The sequence below is a fragment of the Lissotriton vulgaris genome, chromosome 7 (assembly GCF_964263255.1).
Source record: "Lissotriton vulgaris chromosome 7, aLisVul1.2, whole genome shotgun sequence".
In the NCBI taxonomy this organism is placed as follows: Eukaryota; Metazoa; Chordata; class Amphibia; order Caudata; family Salamandridae; genus Lissotriton; species Lissotriton vulgaris.
Window position 1 is genome coordinate 1,627,707,771 of NC_141695.1, and position 20,792 is coordinate 1,627,728,562.

Genomic DNA, 20,792 nt, shown 5'->3' on the forward strand with positions numbered 1-20,792 from the left:
ATTCTCCCAGTTTGTTGTGCTGGATCCTTTAGTCTGGCTTGTCTATGCCCATGATGGAGGCGCCAAGCCGGGGGGGCACAGCAGGGGCACCAAAGGGAAAGGCGGAGTACAGGTCAGGTCAGTTCATCCCCAAGCCCCCACTGGGGACTCCTCCAAGCTATCCCCCCCAGAGCAATCCTCCACCTTGCACATACAGAAGGGGCAGCAGGATGATGAGCAGCAGGGAGAAAAATGGGCCACATCACGCTTGCAGGCAGACAAAGTCCCTCCGTCAACTGCCCGGCTAGGCTCATGTCAGATGCATCTTTCTCTACACCATACTGGCTGACATGCACTCCACAGTAGGGAAATCAATTTTGTACCAAGTTTCAGCTTGCCCGGGACTCCCTTCCTTCAATAAGGGGTCCCATGCAAAGTAGCAGTTGTTCCTCAGTAGTCCTCATGGGCCGTGTAGCACACCCTAGGCCTCACCTCCAGTCCTCATGGTTCGTTTTGTGGGCCCTGGGCCTCAGCTCCAGTGTTTATGGTCCATTACAGAAGGCTACCCCCACCCTCTCCTCAGTCACGAACATTCTCTGCTGCATTCCTCTCATCTATGGCACAGGGGCAAGCGTATATTCAACAGGATTTCTGGTAATATTGTAAGTGAAGTATGGGAGCTGCACTAGAACACCACCATCTTGCTAGGTGCCACACCCCTGCTACTAGTGACTGTGTGCAGATAAGTCCAGCTAACTGAAAGGTCTGTGGCATGTTAATGTAGCAAATAGTGATACAAGCACATAAACAGATCTAGGTAGGCATTAAAAATGTGGAACAAGTCAACCTTACAGTAGCATATTAAAAGGCAGAAATGCAAGTATTTGTAAACTTAAACTATAGGGCCTGGAACTGTTTACGTTCAGTAATAGATCATTGCAGTTCAGATATCAACCACCTAATGAGGGAAATAGTTATAAAATACACTGTTGGAGAATAATACACTCAAAGAAATTTCAGGGACATGGCATTGTCAATGCAGCTCCTACCTATAAGAACGGAAATGTATGTATATGGATGGCAGCTTAAAAGCGGCTTCAGGGAATGGTCTGCAGAGCAATTTTCTTCAAAACCTATATGCCACAGTTCTTTGCTGATGAACAGATAGAACTTGCACTTGTTTCCCAAATCATTAGTTTATTTAGCTACAAAATGAACTATGCTAGAGCACAAAACCTCAACTTGTAGATAAGTAAGAAAAGGGAATAAAAAAAAGCCCCCGCAGATTAGCAAAAAACTAGAGGATAAGCGTGACTTCCAGGTGAATCTGGAAGGAATGAATGATAGACTTTGCAAAGATAAAAACCCAAATTTTCAAGCACTGACAGTTCATTCAGGCTTCAATGCACAGACGGAATAATAACAACAATCATGGCTTCCATGCACAGTTGGAAGAAAGTGAATGGCTCAGGAAACGTACACTACTTCTGGAATGAAGTATGAAACCAAAGTGCCCAAGTATGCATTGAATGGAGAAAGAGGACAACCCAGGCTTTTTTGTAACAGGGGATGTAAGCCCACCTCCTAAAGGATATTAGCAGTAGTGCCCAAATTGCAAATCCATAGGATAAATGAACTTTAAAAAGTCCAGTGTTCAAACAAAACGACCCACGCTGAAAAAACAGGAATTCCTCAACCATCTCCACAGCAAAGGCAAGAGGGGCGTCACTGTTTTATTCTTGAGACAGTTCTTGTCAGTGTTCCCTGTTAAGTCAGATGGTCCACTCTGCATACTGCTCTGGAGATTCAAAGGTTAGCTGTGATATGGCCAATGGACAGTTTTAGCAGTTCCTTGAAAGATTCATATCTTCAATGAATCCCCCTGAAAAGCAGACGCCTCCTTGTTTGCTCAAATTCTCTGATGCAGGCAGTTCTACTCATGCTCAGTGCGTACTGTATCCATGTATCGCTGCATCTTCTCTATCATCCACGGGGGTGGTATAAAAGGCTTCAGCTCATCAATCTTCAGGTCTGGACAACTCCTAAGGAATCAATCATAAAAAATGACCAACAGAGGTAGACATTTGTGAATAGTGCTGACTTGAGAGCCAGACATTGGATTATCGATGCCAAGCACACACAGGCTATAATAACCAAAGGCAAGAGTAATAACAGACAATCAATACCTTCATGTTAATGGGATGGGCCTGTGGAAGCAATGAGGTGGGCAGCAATTTCTATTCCTTTTGAGGTAAACCAACAACTGTAACTTTAAGGGTTTACTAACTTTTAACAAGCACAGGAGATACCAGAGTGGCTGAAGCCTCTGGCAACGTTCAACAGGGGTAACTATATGCCGGACAGGTGAAGGGGCTGAGAGAGTGGCTTCTGGCAAGTGGGATAAATAGTGGTGATACCTAATCAGTGGGCAATGAGAATCACAGTCACACGGTCAGTGTTTATTTGATATTATTGTGCCAACAATAAAAGCCACCTCAATAAAAAACATATAGCCCTTCCTTACCTATAATCATCGCTAGCAGCCAGATCTTGGATATCCTCCTCCATGAGAATGTACGCCTGTAAAGACGAGACAGAATATTTTTTAACAAAAATAAATAAATCCCCCCTCGCCTCTTTTGCACTCATTCTAGACTAGAGGAATACATCAAAGGCAGAGTCCTGAGCATCAGCACCATTGCTCCATCCAGTTCCCCTCTCTGCCACAGGAGCTTATGGGCCCACAGTGAACCACCACAGACACTGGTGGGCAACAGTAAAAAAAACAAAAAAATATATAATAATTTTATCCCTTTCAATTTGATGCCTCTTGCATCTTTATTCTTTCACTGTAAGTTTTTAAGGGTCATTTTCCATTATTTCGTAGGTGCCCTGAGGAACACCCCTTTTTAAAGATCAAGCGTACCCTACATTTCCATGGGGTCGGAACGTCGACAATCGTCTATTTGATGCCAATGTGGACAACTGTGCTTTTTCACTGTGTCGTAAGGAACATAATGGTTGTGAATATGTTGTTTAGCCATTTTTCAGTCTGGGCAGGATTTGAATAGAACACTGTGGATGTATATATTGTCACTACCCTTCCCTTTTCCACTGAAACCCTCCCTTTCGCATAAAACAAATCTCTCTTTTTCCCTCTTTTGAGGCACCTTTTCGTACAAATTCCAGATATGTGTTGTGTTTTGAAGATATCAGTGTGCTCAATATGATTAAATAATGTTGAACAAGAACATTTTTGTGAGTAATTCAATGAATGTTATTGTATAAATAATTGCTTTTCATTGGGTCCACCTTTTTTTGTACCGCTGTATGAATCCAGCTACTACCTCAGATTTATTTTATTTGGCATAACAGCTCTAATGATCAGTTCTTAATTTATGAGTGAGCACCTAATGTATAACTGACCTAAATTTCAAAGATGCTCACCTACCACAACAATAGGTTTCAACACATAAAATGAGCGTTGTAGAGTGTTAGGAATTTTAGTAGTTTCAACACATAAAATGAGCGTTGTAGAGTGTTAGGAATTTTAGTACACTCCGAGGGTTTTTCTTGGGATCATATGGCAGTCAGTGGTTACGGTTGCCCAATGTGGGTTTTGTGGTTTATCACTGGTGTCCGAGAGCCAGCAATATGATTGCATGCCTCATTTGGGCACTTAGTGAGGTTGAGCAGTCATGACAATCAATAGAACAAACAAATCTCAAAGTCCACCCACACTTCATTTCAATTATGTTTCTTTTTTTTTTTTTAAAGGAATGAGTAAGTAAAGGGGTAGTTAAAACTAAGATGCACTCAGACAGCCCCAGCTTCTCCTAGGGTTGAGGTATGATTACAAACCATTTTATTTGCTTGATTAAAAAAAAAAACACAGAAAGATACACTGGCAATATGGGAAACATCTGTACACTTCGAGTTTTACTCTAAGGTTTGTAAATAACTTCAGTCAATGCAACAAGACACACACCCACCCATCCATCCACATGCATCCTTATTATGGGGAGGAGTCAAACATTAACATAGAATAGCTTTTTGGCCACTTTCTCATTAGAGGTACAGGTAAAAATGTATTTGGTCACTTTATAGAACGGTTAGACGGGGCATTAGAAACCCTCATTATGGCTGTGAGAAACATGAGTGAATTACAGGCACGAGGTGAGTAATGTAATTTTTAGGTCATGTGGCAAAAGAGGACACTTTGCCAAGGAGGACAAACTCAAAGATTTCAAAACTGTGAAAGAAGTAAAGTAATTCTCTGATATCTAATATAAATAAGAGAGTTCAACAATTATGTAAGGGATTACGCAATGTCTGAATGAGCGGAAGAGCTTAACGTGTTAGTAGATTTAAACAGTTTATACACGCTTACTGATAACAGCGTTACATGGTAAAGTTTCGAATGGCGATATTAGAGATCCATATTTAGCAGGTGTGTGCGTACACACACACACACACACACACACACACACACACACACACAGAACTTACTGGCATGAAGTGGATGAATAATTACCTTAATGGAGGACTAGAAAGAAATATGCATACTGCTAAACAATATATATTTACGATTTGTTGAGGAAAGTAAGAATAGGCCTATGCATTATGCTTGATCCCAAATCTCCAGAACTTGTTTTGATGGAAGAGTAATGTTTTGAGAAAGATTAAATATTTCCTGGTTCCAAATCTTTTAAGGAGTTTACTGCATGATGACATCAATCAGTTACTAAACGCCAGCCCTACACAAGTCATTTTGCTTCTGTGACTAGCTTCTGTGGTTTCAGGAGGTAAACAGAAGGATCAAAACGTGTGCACTTGTGGTGTTATCTATAACAATCCATCTGGATATTATAGAATGTTTTGAAAAAGCTGGCAAGCATGGGTACTGCAGATTTTTCACCGTATTCGATATTTCCTTAGCATATACCCAAATACTTTTGCATGTTAATTCTAGACTGATGATATCCTTTCTAACTGATTTTGGAGCTTACTGCATTTGCAGAATGAAGTGTGGTTGGCAAATCTGCAGCAGTGGTGGGAGATGTATTCAAAACGGTGAGTATGCTTTGTTTTCAAGATAATAGACTGAAAAGGCGAAAGACAACAAGTATGTGATGCTATTTCGAATGCGGTGATAAAGAGATTGGGATGATAATATAAAGAAAGAAAGAAACATGTCAGTTAAGAAGAGAGATGTACTAGGAACATGAAACCTTAATTAAGGGCATTGTCTGTTGGGCTCTCCCTCCCTGCTGAATGTTCCCTTAGTCCCGGTGTTAATGTAAATCCTGCCATGTTCCTGCTGGCTGAAACACACACGGGGCAGCCTAACTGTAAAGTTCACATTGCTAAGTGCTAGCTCCTGGAGGCCGTCACCCTAAGTGACCTACTGGTGTGTACCCGAATCTCCAATCCGAATCAACATCCCTAGTCTAGAGGCCCTGCAGGCTGTCGCCTATAAAAATTGCCTAGCCTTGGCAATTTCCTTTTTCTGAAGCTTCCAGTGCAAGCAACCAACAAGCGATAACAGTACTCACTGGATATTCAAGTTATTGTTTGTTACTGAAGTGATGACTATTTGAGTTTATACCTGCCTTAGCTAAGCATTAAATGTGCTAAATGACTCTTAGTCAAAGCGCAAATAAGAGTACAGTGGTGCTTACTTCCAGGCGTGCAGAGAAAGAACAGGTAATGCTTGTTACAAGCAGTCTCTATTACCCTCAATTGCACATATCCAAATCACAAAGCGGCATTCATACAAGTGATATGAGTTAGAAAGTGTCTCAATTAGGACTGTTGCTGTAAAAAATTGTTTTCTAGAGATCTGATGCAGACACTGTTACAGCAATTCTGCAAGACCAACTTTAAAGAGAAGTGCGCAAAGAGGAAGCTGGAAGTGCAAACTACTTTGCAGTGAAATGCAGCCTCCTTCAATAGCAGCCAACTCTCAGAATTTTCAGTTCAAACTGACAAAAGTGATGGAAAAATTCCAGAGTAAATTAAAGATTGCCCGATAGGTTATATTCCCTAAACTAAATAGGTTGCAATCCGAATGTAAACTTCTTAAAAAAATGTAAACATTCAATCTTAATGTTGCTTGCTTTTTAGCTGAGTCATCTTTAGATAAAACCCAAAGGTGGATCCAGAAGCAACTTGTCTTTTCGATCTTTCTGAGGAAAATCTGGAAAAAGGAGGAACTTGACATACAAATTTAAAACCATGTTTCGGTCTTCATTTTGCTTAAATTAAACACACGGTTTCTTTGGGGGCTAGCCCCTCAAAAAGCATTAATCACGGATTTAAAAAGTGGCACCTGTTCACACGATGGCAAATTCCTAAATGCAGTGAACATGAGGAATGAGACACTGAAAGGTCAGGAACAGATAGAGGCAGCACTCTTTTTGAATGAAGATGATGTGTTCTTATGAAGCTCATCACATAACAGTGAAAATGATGGCACCCTTTATAGAGGCAACTTGTCCTTGCATAAGCAGGGCCGGACTGGGAACTGAAAGCAGCCCTGGCAAATTTCGCAAGACCAGCCCCCGTCCGGCGCGTAGCAGACCAGCCCCCGTCCACTAGGGGGGGGTTTGGGGGGGTTTTCACCCCCAAGAAAATTTTGAAAAACGACAGACCAAAATGGTGAATTTTACAGCATATTTTTCATTACATATTTAAATTGTATCAACTTTCAAAGCACAGTAAACAGTAGATGATGACCTTAAAGAACATCAGGTTACCCACACAGTCATATGTATTCATAGGCATTCTTTCAGAGAGCACCAAAAATAGACACAAGTAGTGAATCAGAGAGAACAAAGTAAAAGTGAGACCAACCCCCACATGGTGTGTAGGGAGACACGCAGAGTGACGCATGAACTTGTCATGGAGTGCCTTCGTGTTTCATTTTAGTGGTGTTTTTGTTATATATTACAATAGAGGACTATTCCCCCCATTACCACACAGAAGAATCAAATTGCTGTTCGGGGTCGCAGATCCATGTAATTAGAATAAAGCCATCTTTCATCCCAAATTTCTGTCCGTTGTGGAGTTATGACCAGCATACATTGTAACTTCATAAACTCCCACTCCTGGCTGGCTGTGAGGCACTGCCAAGCACACGCTGATCACGTGAAGCCATTTTCTTGGTTGCAGTCCATTTTATGAATTATGGGAAAAAGCCATTTTGTAGCAGAGAGAACATTTGTGTTTTTTTCAATCAAAAAGCAATGCACGATAAATGGCCCTTTGTGATGTCATTTTAACATTGCACCTTAACAAAAAATTTCAGAAGGCATTGCAACAAAGAGGCTTTTTCATGAGCGAAGAAAACGTGGTTAATTGTTAGGGGTCAGGCGACGATCTGTAGAACCGGCCACATAGCCCCATTGGTCTAACACATCTACTGCCAAAATGGCTGCATCCTGCAGGCTACATGCTTAAATGCCGTCCTGCTGACTCGGCCTGTTACCCTCACAAAGTCATTAAAACGAGTACAACTCAGTTGTGTTATCGAAGTAACTGTCATTAAAAGAGCTTTAAGGCTGTCGCAGCAAACGCTACAATACACACAATAAATATTTGCATTGTTTTACAGCGCTTTAAAATGGGGATTAGCCTGTTTTTAAGCACTCCTAGGTTTCTTTGGATGCGGACTTTCAGCCAGGCAGAGCTCTAGTGTCTGCCTTAGCATCACACAATTTGGTCACCTGTGGGTCCAAGGGTGTCTGTCAGTTGTGCTTCCACAGCTGGGCTGTTAGAACACGAATTTGCCATAACAGATTCACTATATTGGAGTGAACCGCCTCAGAAAGTTTCCCTTCGACCCTTTCCCTGGAAATACCAGGCATATGAATTTGCATGCTGTTCAGATGAGCTGATGCTGGTTGGCATGCAGCCCGCTCTTAAGGCATGGCATTGCATTTTCTTTTAATGGGTAACTCTAGACTTACAAAAAACAAGCCTCTCTCTGGACTTTGCTCTTCTCTTTTTTAGGTCTGGCATTAACCAAGACGGTTTGATTTTATTACAACAATGCATATCATTTTGGGGTTTTACAAAGAAAGTGACAAACCAAAACACTAACTCAAAGCCAAAAGACTGTCAGCCACAGCCTAGGCCTGTTGGATTTGACAATGCTTATTTAGTCTTGCCTCTGGGCAGGCCTATTGCCCGTGGATTAGGGGCTTAGACAAGGATGAAGAAGATGACATTGGCATTGGGTTGAGTATTCCAGCGGCAGGCACACTGCTGCCAGCGCAGTCCTAAAGCACAACGCAGTGAAGCAAGCTAGATTGGTGCACAAAGGGCAACAAACGGTTTAATTGACGGTACAGCGTCACAACGTTAATTTATATTTATACAGTTTGAACATGGCTTCAAGGTGTTTGATGGCATGATAGGATATGATGAGACCCATGATTTTTTTTTGGGGGGGAGGGAGGGATCAGGGATCATATTTCCACTATTTTCTACAAACAAAGCGTAGTTTTAGAGCTGGACAGTAAGTTGCAGCAGCTCATGCCAGCAGCAGCCACTTTTTCCTAAAACACGTTTTGTGGTTATTAAAGTTAAAGAGGAAGCTATGGCGGTACACACTCGGTGCCATTTTGAAAATCCACCTGTTGTTTGAGGCCTTTGTGCGAAAAGCAGGTGAAGGCTGTTCACCTATGCACCCCACAGCTACCACATGGCGCACATAGCAGAGGCAATATTTAATGCGTCCAAAAGCATATTGAAAACGTTGGACCTGCCAGATATGAAATGACTTAATCTGCGCGGAACAAGAGGTCAAAAATAGAGGTGGCATTTTAATAAAAAAAAAAAAAACAGGGACTGCCCCCGAAAAACAGGACGATTAAGTAACATACGAGCAGAGGCCTCCCCTCCTGATCTTTCATGCGGTGGCCCGGCTTTAAAAGTTAGTTATTGGACCTAACCCTACTTAGGTGGAGCAAAAGATAAAACATGTTTTCATTAGAAAAGTTCGAATTGTAATCAATGCGTGACGTTGAAGGGTGTCATGGTTTCTAATGCAAATAAGGTACCACCCCCGTTAACCTGTTTGGTACTAAAATACATCCATAGTTATGGTGCAGTGGACCCCTCTCACCACTGCTCCAGTGCCACTGCACCTGGTGCACTGATGACCACTGCTCCCCTACACCATAAACCTGTAAATATGCAGTAATGGTTTAATTATATCTGATATCTTGGTGAACAATAGCATATACCTGTGCAACAAAGCCTCAAATGCTGTCTCTCGTCCCATAAGTAGTTGCATTTCAGCTAAGTTGCACGTGCATGCGGTCTTATTTGTAAATGTGCAACTCTTAAAAAATGCCATGTTTAAAACTTGACACGATGTGTTTCTTTCTGACAGAAATGCATTTCCTGCGCAGCGACAAATGCACTGGGACTCCCAGTGTCTGCTGACTGCTGTTGGTGGTGGGGTCGGTCAGTGTCGGGTCACGGACGGTGGCACAGGCAGAGGGGAGTCGGGCTAGGCCTAGGCGGCGGCGCTAGTAGCCAGTCCACTGCCAGTAGCCAGCCATTAGAATAAAATTAATTTATAGGCCTGGGCCTGGCGGGACTCACCTAGCGCTGGAGAAGCAAATGCCAGCCTGCTTCTTTACTTTAAAGTTTCTCGGGGGGCCAGGGCCGGGCAGACATTTAAGACTGACTGACTCACCTCGGCGCCGGCGGCCTGCTGTCCAGTGTCTGCTGACTGCTGTTGGTGGTGGGGTCGGTCAGTGTCGAGGGTCACGGACGGTGGCACAGGCAGAGGGGGGTCGGACTCGGGCTAGGTCTAATTGCTGCATTTGCATATAAAATGTAAGGTGCCGGCTGGTGAGCATTTCTCGGGGGATCCGGAATTGTGGGTATTAAACAACATTTTACAGGTGAGTGCTCACTGCGGACATGCTTGCAAATTTACTCCTGTAAAAGGGCCGGGGTAAGTACTTTCCGGAGAGACACAGGAGGGCACATGGCATCATTTACAGGGGTCTAGTTGACAGGGGTTCCTACTTGGCAAAGTATATTTGCCCCACGACAAAATGTGCTCGTCACATGTAGTGCCTAGAAGACACACGTTCAGGTTATCTGTGAACAGATGCTGCCTTTTAGTAGTGAATTTAGGCTGCATTTTGACAGTTGACGTTAGGGCGGGTTCTGTGTTTGTGTGCAGATGCTGCTTGTGCTTTCACTTAGGGGAAATTATAGGACCAATTACATGCCGCAGTGAGCCTACGATGACATCACCGAATGTTGAGTCGTTTTGATAAGGAGTGTTCGAAGGCTGATGACTGGAATGGAGGTTTGAACATTATTTTTAATATGTTTGGCGAGAAGCCTTCATAATGGTGGTCCCAGGTAGCAGTTTCCTAGTAGGAACCAATCAGGTCCTCTATAATATTATGAGAGGGCCCCAGCTCCTGACTCCAGCAGGAAAAAAAACTTTTATTAATGTAGTGCTGCTGAGTTGAAAGGTGCACCCCATTGGCAATATCGTTTCTGGTGAACCACCAGGATTCAACCTTGGATTATGTTAATATAAAGTAAAAACCCTCATACTTGACAAAAGACCTAGCAGGTAGGACTGAAGGGGTTGCAGTGTTTAATAAGATTGACCAATGTGTTATTACAGTGCCTGGTCAAGTTAGCGCTGCTTGCTTCTTTACTTTCTCGGGGGGCTGGGCGGGCAGAAATTAAAACTTCTGCGTCATGATCATCCACTTACCTCACTCAGGCGGCGCCGGCGGCCCTGCTGTCCAGTGTCTGCTGTGCCACTGCTGCTGGGGTCGGACGGTCAGTGTCGGTCACGGTCGGACCGGACGGTGGGCGACACAGGGGGGTCGAATAAAATTAATTTATGGGCCTGGCGGGACGTGCGCACCGACTGGCTGCAGGCTGCTGCTCGCTCCTCTCGTCAGACAGTCACGCGCACTAAATTGCCAATGCGCATGCGGGAGGAGGAGAAATGACACCAGCGCAGACGCGGCAGAGGAGAGGAGGGAGGGCCCGGGGCATAATTCTGCGCGCTGCGCACAGGCACCTCCCCCCTCCTCCTCTCTATTTGTTTATGTTAGTAATGACGTGATGGACCCCGGACCCGACTTGGTGAGTGCACAGCAGCACACATACAATCAGGCTTGCAAGGGGGGGGGGTCCGTTCGTGCAGGCCTGCTGCCTGCAATGCAAATTATAAAGCGAGTGAGTGCCGGCCGGGCTGCCGGCCGGCCCTGCCCTGATTTCAACAAAGCCTGCGCCTGTGTGAGACAGTGAGAGTGCCGTGGGGGCAAAACCGGCCCCCAGACACAAAACCGGCCCCCTTTTCGGAAAAACCGGCCCCCAAAACCCTCCAGCCGACCGGGGGATTGCCCGGTGCCCGGAAGCGCCAGTCCGGGCCTGTGCATAAGGAAAGACTACTGTTTCACCAGTGAATAGTATATCTGGAAATTGTTAAATCAGTACTTCAGAAAGGGCAGGCAAACATTACCAATTATATCAGACAAGCACTGTTTTGAGTTTACAACATATTCTACACACAGACCACATGGGTTAAAACTATCTAATTTAAATCCATTACACTTCTTTCTGTCTTTTAACATGGACATCCTCTGTTTTGCATATCGTGTAATTTCCACTTATTATGCCCCTCACCTACTGGGAAATCGTGAAAACTGGGAAATCTGCGCTCATATCAAGAAAGTAAGTGCAGCTTGAGCTGGTTTAGGGAATCAAGCCTTAAATTTATTAGTGCATGATATAATATAATTGAGGAAACTGTTAACAGATCAGTTAATTGAAAGCTCCAAGTGATGTTTGTTGTATACTTATCAAAGAGACCCCTTCACCAGCCTTCTTAGTACATTAGGTGACATAGTTATACACACCATTTTTCCTCCTGTGGCTCGCATATGTTGGTTGTCTGCCAGCCAATGCTTATCCTGAGGGTCTGCAGCATACTAGAATACAATACAGATGAGATATGTATCATAGAGCATAAAGGAACAAAGAAATATCCCTAATAATCCAGTAAGAGTACAATGTCGAACTACAACAGCTACAGTTCAAAGACACAAATTACTCCTACTACTTTGCTTTAAAACACTGTACAAGCCAGCCCAGATTAAATATAGAGTAATCATATACTGCAAAACCAACTAAAGAAAAAACAACCATACAGGCTGACGCAATACATCACAAACACAACTTGCAATGCAAATACAAACTCCAATTCCAGAGAAAGAAAAACTGTTGCTGCGCACTGCAAAATGATCAACCTTTAACTGGAACTCTTTTTAAAACTTGCCTACCAGTGTATCTTATCATTGATAAACCTGTAAATAAACAAATCTAGTGGTGCACCAAGAGCTACAAAAGTCCAATCAGACGGTTGACTGTTCCATTTCTTCCTTATTTTTAGTTCTAGACAGTCGGACAAATAATCTTTATGTAATTGAAACAATGGGCATGCCCTGAAGAAGTGCACAGTGGTGAACGAAACACGCTGGCTTTGGTTTTGGCTGTAACATTTGGAATTTGAATTATTAAAATTCGTGACTGTATGGAACTAAAAATAAAGAAGAAATGGAACAGTCACCAATCTGATTGGACGTCTAATTCTTGGTGCACCACTATATTTGTGTTTTTATATGTCATGCTAAGCAGTGTATGCAGGAGCAGTGGGTACATATAGAGTGTGCACAACATTTTCAGAAATTGAACTGTTGGGACAAAGGGGAGGTGCTATTCGTTCATGCTGGCTGCTCAGCATATGTGTTTCTGATTGATAAACCTGTACTACAGAAACAAGTATAGCCAAAGCCACATGTTGCACACCAAACACCTATATAAATATAAACAACATGAATACACCAACAGTATTAAAACATGCAGCCCCTAGCAACACAAGCAATGCTTCAGCAGCACAATGATTGGCTCTGTCCGATTTACCACATAGAAACTAAACTGCCCAAATAAACAATACCATTTAAACACAAAAAAATACTCCAACCACCAGCAATAATCCCGAATAAAAAAATAAAAATAAAAAAAATAATCTTTGGGCCAAATCCTATAGCAAAAAATATGATCTATTCTCACCCATCACAAGTCAAACAGCCACAGGTGAAAGGAATCCCTCCACCAGAAATATTCTACATCTTGCTATAGTTACCAAATTTTGATTTTTACCTTAAACAGCTCAGGATGCTTGATGTAAATTCGTCCTCTGGTACCTCCCATTCCAAGAGCCCTAGTGAAAACACAAAAGTGGAGGGCCTTGAAACACCAAAGAGAATCCAAGGAGATCAACAAGAGGAAAGTGAATTTGACTAAATGGGGATAAATAAGACAAGGAAGAAAATCTGAGAACTGTGAAAGGGACAATCTAAAGGAAACATACAAGAAAATGGGACAGGGAAAATGAAGGAAGACAATGGATTAAGAATCAAAAACTTGACGTTCCCTCAAGATGGCAGTGATGTCGTAACCTTGCTACAACCGCTCCTGACGCAAGACCTGTTGCGTCCAATGCCCTCAAATCATAATGTCTGATAGTTGTTTATAGGTTCACAAGAACCCAGAGGAAGTCTGAAACCTTGAAAACAAAGTTGGATTGAATAAAACTGGAGAGCAGCCTTCTTAACATGGCACAAGCCTATCTGTGTTATTAAGAACACCCATTCCTACTGTGAAGGTTGGGTCCAATGGTCCTGCAAACCCCTTCCTTCTGGTAGAAAAGACTTTCCGATCACCGGAGAGTGAGCAGTGGCTGAAAGGAGGGTAGGCCCGGGACACAGTTTGAAGGCTCTGCCTCTGATACCTGCTGTGGACCCGGCGGACGGATAAGGTGAGTCACCTGAACCCAAGGCGAAGCGATGAAGGCAAGTGTAAGAGAGCCCAACATGGTACTGCAAGTTGAGGGGAACAGAGAGGAGGAGAAGTCAGTCCCCTCGCAGGTGAAAACAAAAGTTGTGCGAGAGATCCGCTCTCCCTGCTCGTATCCCATCCATATATGTGAAGAGTCATCAATGTAAAGTGAGGGTTGGTTGAGGGTAGAATAGATAGCTGAGGCAGAGTGATAAAATACATAACTTTAGAACTGGGAGGACCTAGGTATGATCAAGGAAATATTACTAAATATGTATCAATAAGAAGTGGAAACCCAGCAACCACATTAAGCCCAGAAAGCTGATGGCTGCTCCCTATTATGAACAAACTCGGAAAAGACATGGCTGAGATCTATTCTGACATGCAATCGCTTAATCAGAGAACGGAAGTGGAAGAATGTCAACTTGAATCTTACACAACAATAACACAATTGTTTCACACTTCATTAGGTTTCATTGAGACTCCTGACTAAGAAGATGTGCACTACAGAGAAGATACCCAAAAACAGAACAATCCAATGACTTTAAAAGCAAATGAGGCACATGGACATAACATCACACAAAGGAAGCTATGACTATATGAAAACTATAACAAAGATTCTATTTACATAGGGAACGCTTAACAGGGAGGGAACAGATATTTAATTTTATGACGTGGGGAAAAAGGAGCAACGATATGGAAAGATTCAGATGGTAAAAAGTGAAAAAATAAACGGAGCACCATATGAGAAGTGAAAACCAGCAAAGGGTTAAATCGGTAACACTGCACACGGGCTGTGTCTTTAACATGGACCGCCTGACGTGATGTGAATATGTAACTCCTACTCACTTGGGGACTTTAAATAGAACACTAGTTTGAGTATACTAATAAGAAAAAATGGAAATTAATTATTTCCTTCAAAATAAAGAGCAAAATAATCAAACAAAAAACATGCAAGGTGAATTTGAAAGCTAATAAAATACAAAGGTTTAGAATACTGTTCTCCATAGCCACAGAAAGCATAAAGGGAATGTAGAGGTTGTGGCACCTAGCTGAGATTGGCTATAACCCACATGGGTGCCTGTTTTAAGAAGAGCAGCTGAGAGAAAAAGCTTCAGGTATTGCAACAAGGAAGACAGATTCCCTTAGTTTCTTAGAGTAGACAATCAACCTCAAACTACCAGGTGGGAAAGTTAAACACTAAAATTATGCAGGAATATCTTACTTGTTTGCTCGCGATCCTAATACCAATGTGGTGGTATCTTTTAACCGAGCAGGATCCCACTATTGTTCAGGGTAAGAAAAGCACAGAAATCATGCTAAATATATTTTATCTAATTTCCACCTACATTTCACAATATATTTTATTCAAAGGAGAGATAAACACAAAATGATAGGCCAACTGTACTAAAAATCAATTTGCAAAAAAATAAAAGGCCCCCCCAATTGTGCACATACATTTTGCAAACTGATTCTCATTTTGTGAACTGAGCTATGTACTAGCAGTTTAGTTTGCAAAATTCCCATTAAGAGTGATATGCAATCCGACCTACCTGTTGAGTATTAAAAAGGTAGGTCTCTAATTGAGACACGCTTCAATTGGTGGCTATCAAAGGAATGTGATGGTGTTAAAATATTTTTTTTTAATGCAGCCTGTTTTCCCTAAATTAAATGGGGCTGCTTTTAAAAAGAAACATTTACTTTTTTTAGAGTGTGTTTGAGAGTTGGCAGTGTTCCAGTACTACTCCATAAAAAATATGTTCTTAACATTTCCAAGGTCATCCCTTTGTTTTTTTGTGAATGCCCTACCACCTCCTTTGAGGTGTCAGTAACTCTTCAATGGTTTGCAACAAAAATTACGACTGCTATCGATCATCTGACACAGAAGTGAAATTTGGAAGGGATTCCCTAAACATCCTTCTAAAACCATTTTGATTTGGTAAACCGTTACTGGACCACAACATGGGTTTAGTGCACATCAAAAAGCCACTTTGCGGTTGGAAATGCTCTAACATGCCAATCACAGGGTTTGCAATTGCAAAATGGCTTAATACATCTGGCCATGCAGATGTACTACTCCCAACCATATATCAGGTTAATAGCAATGCTCATACCCACACCTAGACTAAAGACATGAATGGCTCCCATCCACAAAGCATGCACCATTGTTACTACCCGCACTACAGAGGTAGACCTAATTCCTCTTGATAACCCAAAAACCCACTCACGGTCTTGGAAAGTAGCAGAGCCGTTCAGGACAAGCTCATCCATTGCCATAAACACTGCTTATGCACACACCACAGAGGCACCAGTGGTTGTAACAAAAGTCTAGCCATGCTCTTGTCAATAAACTTGTAACTTTCATAAACACAAAAAGGATTCCCATTCCTTATTTTTTGTAAATCTTTTGATTGAGTTTGTAACATGTAAACAATCAATCTTCGACAGCCACTGTCGCCTCCCCCCCACCTTTGCCAGAATAGAAATTCCCACATCAACAGAAATCGAAACTCATTCTCCTCACAAGCCCCTCCCACCCGCCCCCATCCAGCCATACCTTCTTTTAATTAGAAAACCATACGTTCCCTTTTTTTACTTTACCTTTGGGCCATCTCGACGAACTGGTTCAGATTTAATCTTCCACCTAAGGAGAGAGAGGTGTGAATAGTTTACTCCTGCTGGTTAATACTACTCCGCCTGCCATCAGTAGTGGCAATCGTAACCATGACACAAGGTACAGGCAACATAATAGCGAAAGAGCTAACACCCTATGCTTTCCTTCTCCTTCTTATGAAATTCATCCTTGCATTGTACACCTATATACATTGCTCTGTTGTGCTGTAGCTAGTTTTGTGACATATAAGTCACATAAATACAACAGGGACACATGTCAGAGGGCATAAAAATTAAGTAGGAAAGGTCTTAGGGCCAACCTTCCTTTCCTTTTGCTTCAGTACTCACCCTCCTATGCCAAGGGCAGCACGTTCACTTTGAGACATGTTTCCTGGCGGCCGTCCTTTTCTCTGTAATAGAAAGAACACCATATTTTTCTAAATACTGTGTCCATCCCACCAGCTACCCATATAATGGCCTCAAGCCTCAATAAATTACATACAGTCATATGCTGAACCAGGTAATACAGCTGTATGCTGTAAAAAGTAGCCTCCAACACAGTACTACAAACATCCGTCCTCACAGATCAATACAAGCCTTTTGCTGTGTTTCATTGGTGGTATAATAATATTAATAATAATAATATATGCCCCAAAGAAAAGAGGTTTAAGCATTGCCTTCCCAAGAAGTTTTAAAAAACAGGAATTTGCAAATTCAATAGGTCTGGCGATGGCTGCCAGGCATCTGGTTTTGTCAATGCCTGTTTTTTTTTTATTTTTATGGCAAAACTGAAGTTGAAATTGATGCTGGACGCTCCTCAACCTAAAATAAAATAATAATAAAAAATAAAAACAAACAATGTCCAGAAAAATGTTTTAGTCCCAAAAAAGCACACATTTCCATAGTGGTCCCTGCCCTGCAGGAAACTACTTTGTGTGTGGATGTGCTTCTCATAGTGAGAATAGCCAATGGCTAAAGTGGGCTGGCCAATATGGCCATAGTGTATGATGCGGAGGGTGGAAGAAAAGTGTGAGTGACAATAACAGACCAATCGATGAAGAGGGTTAGATGAAAGCCCCTATAAGTAAGTATATTGTAACACCAGGCCTGAAATGAAGACTGCAAGGTGAGCTAAAGAATGATGATGGATTCAACCCAGATCTGTGCCTGGAGGTGAGTGCGAGTGTCTGAAAAGTTTCAGCATTCTGTCCATAATCTCCTCTTGTTTGCTTTGTTCGCCCTAAGTTGGCAGGGTATGTCCAGACGTGGGCCCCTTGCTCACTTTGCCACTGGATTCAAGCTAGCCTGGCTGATGAATGGTGTTACCCAGAAACTTGTCCCAGGATGCTTGTTTCTGGTTCAGGGAAGATCTGGCTTGGCAGTTCGGGCTTGACTGTTCCCATGAGGAACAGGGTCAAGAATGATTTGCATACAGCTGGGTCTGAACTGGGGTGGCGAAGTGAGCTAAAGAATGATAATGGATTCAACCTAGATCTGTGACTGGGGTGAGTGTCTGAAAAGTTCCAGCGCTTCGTCCATCATCTCCTTGTGTTTGCAGAAATAAAGACTACCAACAACAATCCTCACACTCCCAAATCCCTAACATGGGTCTAATGCTGACCTGGTCCCAGTAGGCAGTATCTTATGTACCCACTGACATAAGAGAGGAGATAGCTGCCTCAGACAAAGCAACACTGAAACACAATCCAACATGCATAACATGGATAGAGAGGCATTCTCTGCCCTTTATGGATAGTCCCATTAGGTTACATTTCAAATGTCACAGCAATAACCACATATTCACCATAGTAAGTCTCAAGCACACACACACATTTGTAGACAGCACCTCACATGCTCTGAAAGAATCTCTTGCAAATATACTAACCTCAGTTATCCACACACCCAACATACACTCCATCTCACAGTTAGCAAAAAATGCATTGCATGCTTAGAACAACGCTCCTAAAGGCACACACAGACACTGCAAATTCACCTATTCCATCAAACACCAAAATGAGCAAAGCAGGCGCCATTTGAGTCACACTAATTCACTGACTCGCCCATCTCACAACCAACCTCCTAACAGATTCCTATTTTAATCCATTCCTCCAAATAAACTCAATCGTCCTTCCACGTGATCTTGCAGAAATCAGCCAGTTCCAAACACAAAAACAAACTCCTCCAAGTAGTCTAAATAGACACACACAAGGCATCTCTTGCAGTGTCACTTCAAACATCCAAAGAGACTCACATAGTTCTTCCAATATTTTCAGTTACATATTTGGAAATTATAATAGAGCTGGGTCCAGGTTACACAGCCTCACCTAGTAACATCCCACAGTAAAGCCCAAGTGCTCCTGCTGTTAAGGAGCCGGTGCAGGGTGCACAATATAACTCTAGTATATGTGACAAGGTAGGAACATGCGAAGAGGAGCTACTTTAAGGTACCACCCTGCGGAACTACTGCTGATTTATTGACTCATGGTCAGGTAGTAATATTGTGATGTGACCAAGATTACACTTTCACTTCCCACTCATGCTACTCTCAAACTTAACAGTACTCATCACTGGCAGTATCATGCACTATTCATATTAGGAGGGAATTCACAATTGTTTTGAAAAACAGATATAAAGGCTGGTAAAAATCGGTCAGGAACTTTCATGTACAACTTAAAATTTTACCTAGCACGAAAACCGTTCAGATTTAGCGTCTAGCTGGACGGCACAAAGATCTAGAATGCCAACAATGATTGGCAGTGGGGCCCTGCTGATACACCAACAGCTGGGTATCTGGTGGATGGGCTAGAAAATATGCATTTTTTTGCTATCATTTCTGTGCTGACAGTAGGCCATATTATACAAATGAACTCCCAACGACATGAATGCTTTCTCATTTCCATTGACTGATCTATCAATCCCATATTTTCTTAAAAGTTGTTGAAAATTTTTTAAGATGAAAACTTTCCAGATGACATTGCCCTCACAAGTTTGTTCCACAATCACCTGTGATGCTAACATCATCTCCGAGAATCAGATGGTGATCCACACAGAGACAGTAGGGATTGCAATATCTTTATCATTGAGAGAATTAAAAATATATATATTTTACCGAATTTTCAGGTGACCATTAACAGTTATCATTACTACAATGCATACAATACTGATGTAAAATTATAGACAGTCGTCTTTGTTGGACCTGCGCGGCCAAGCCCAGCATAAAGGGGGAGGTAGCTTGACTCGAGTGGCTAGGCAGGTGAAGGCTATAGTGTTAAGCCAGCTTGGACCCGATAATAACCCCCTGTACACCACACAAAAAGAAGGACACCACACCACTGTTATGGAAAAATACGATTCGTTTATATAAAAGTTCTCTGGGTTTGTAGGAAATTCACTTAGGGTTTCACATTTACATTTCCTGCAAGCGTTTGTTCAATGGAATACTGGTTTCTCATAAATAAATAGTTGGACTCTAATGAATAAATACACTGGATAAATAGCAGATATGAATACAGTAGAATAAATATTAATTAGCAATGACTGGAATAAATAGAATAAATATTATCAATGACCAGAATAAATATCAGAATAGATATCAGCAATGTCTAGAACAGTAAATATCAGCAATGTCTAGAACAGTAATGACTGGATTAAATATCAGAATGGATATCAACAATGACCGGTATCGCTGCCACCAATTAATCACTTTTAAATACAGACACTTTTCCAGTGTGGTGAAAGGAGAGATTACTCTTACAGTTTGTTGGACAGCCCGACAGGCTTTCAGGCTTCTCGGGATACAGAACTACTTTTGGGACTCTTTTGTAACCACTCGATGCACACGCGTGTATCTAGAAAGCAAGGAAATACATTAAGCAGCTCATTCACACTCGGCTGCCACCGGGAGAGGACCTATACTTGGCGCTGGGGGTCTATATTCGCCGACAGGGCTGGTTCACCCTCAGAACCCTGGCGGCACCAGTTCAAAGTCTTTAGACGACGAACGTGCTGCCGGGGAGGTCGCAAAAACTCCACAGTTCAGTCAAAGCAATGCCGCTGTTTAGCTCTCACACACCGCGGCTCTTAGCGGAACACACGGCCCACCTCACATCAGCTGTATCGGACGATACGGTCAGGCACAGTACTTCTCTCGCCAACAGCGGGGCTCGCAGGGGCTCCACAGACCTCCCTCCGACTTCCTTCTTCGGGGTGGTTCCCGCCCACAGCTTCAGCTCCCGGGTCAACAAGGAGGGGCTGACTCGCTAGTCCCGCCCAATGCAGGCTGGCCTTCCCCGCCCCGGCGCACC

At 42.5% G+C, this 20,792-nt stretch overlaps 1 protein-coding gene across 1 annotated transcript in view; it reads right to left on the minus strand.

Annotated features, from left to right (window-relative positions):
• Window positions 1–1,159: 1,159 nt before the first annotated feature.
• Window positions 1,160–20,792, minus strand: part of DNTTIP1 (deoxynucleotidyltransferase terminal interacting protein 1) — an 86,429-nt gene continuing 66,796 nt past the window's right edge. The window contains exons 7-13 of the mRNA XM_086932582.1: window positions 16,837–16,898; window positions 16,477–16,519; window positions 15,101–15,159; window positions 13,198–13,258; window positions 11,895–11,966; window positions 2,504–2,559; window positions 1,160–2,021 (exon numbers count right to left, since the gene is read on the minus strand). Of these exons, the coding sequence (XP_086788708.1) occupies window positions 1,913–2,021; window positions 2,504–2,559; window positions 11,895–11,966; window positions 13,198–13,258; window positions 15,101–15,159; window positions 16,477–16,519; window positions 16,837–16,898 (462 nt within the window). The 3' untranslated portion in view covers window positions 1,160–1,912. The remainder of the gene's footprint in view (window positions 2,022–2,503; window positions 2,560–11,894; window positions 11,967–13,197; window positions 13,259–15,100; window positions 15,160–16,476; window positions 16,520–16,836; window positions 16,899–20,792) is intronic.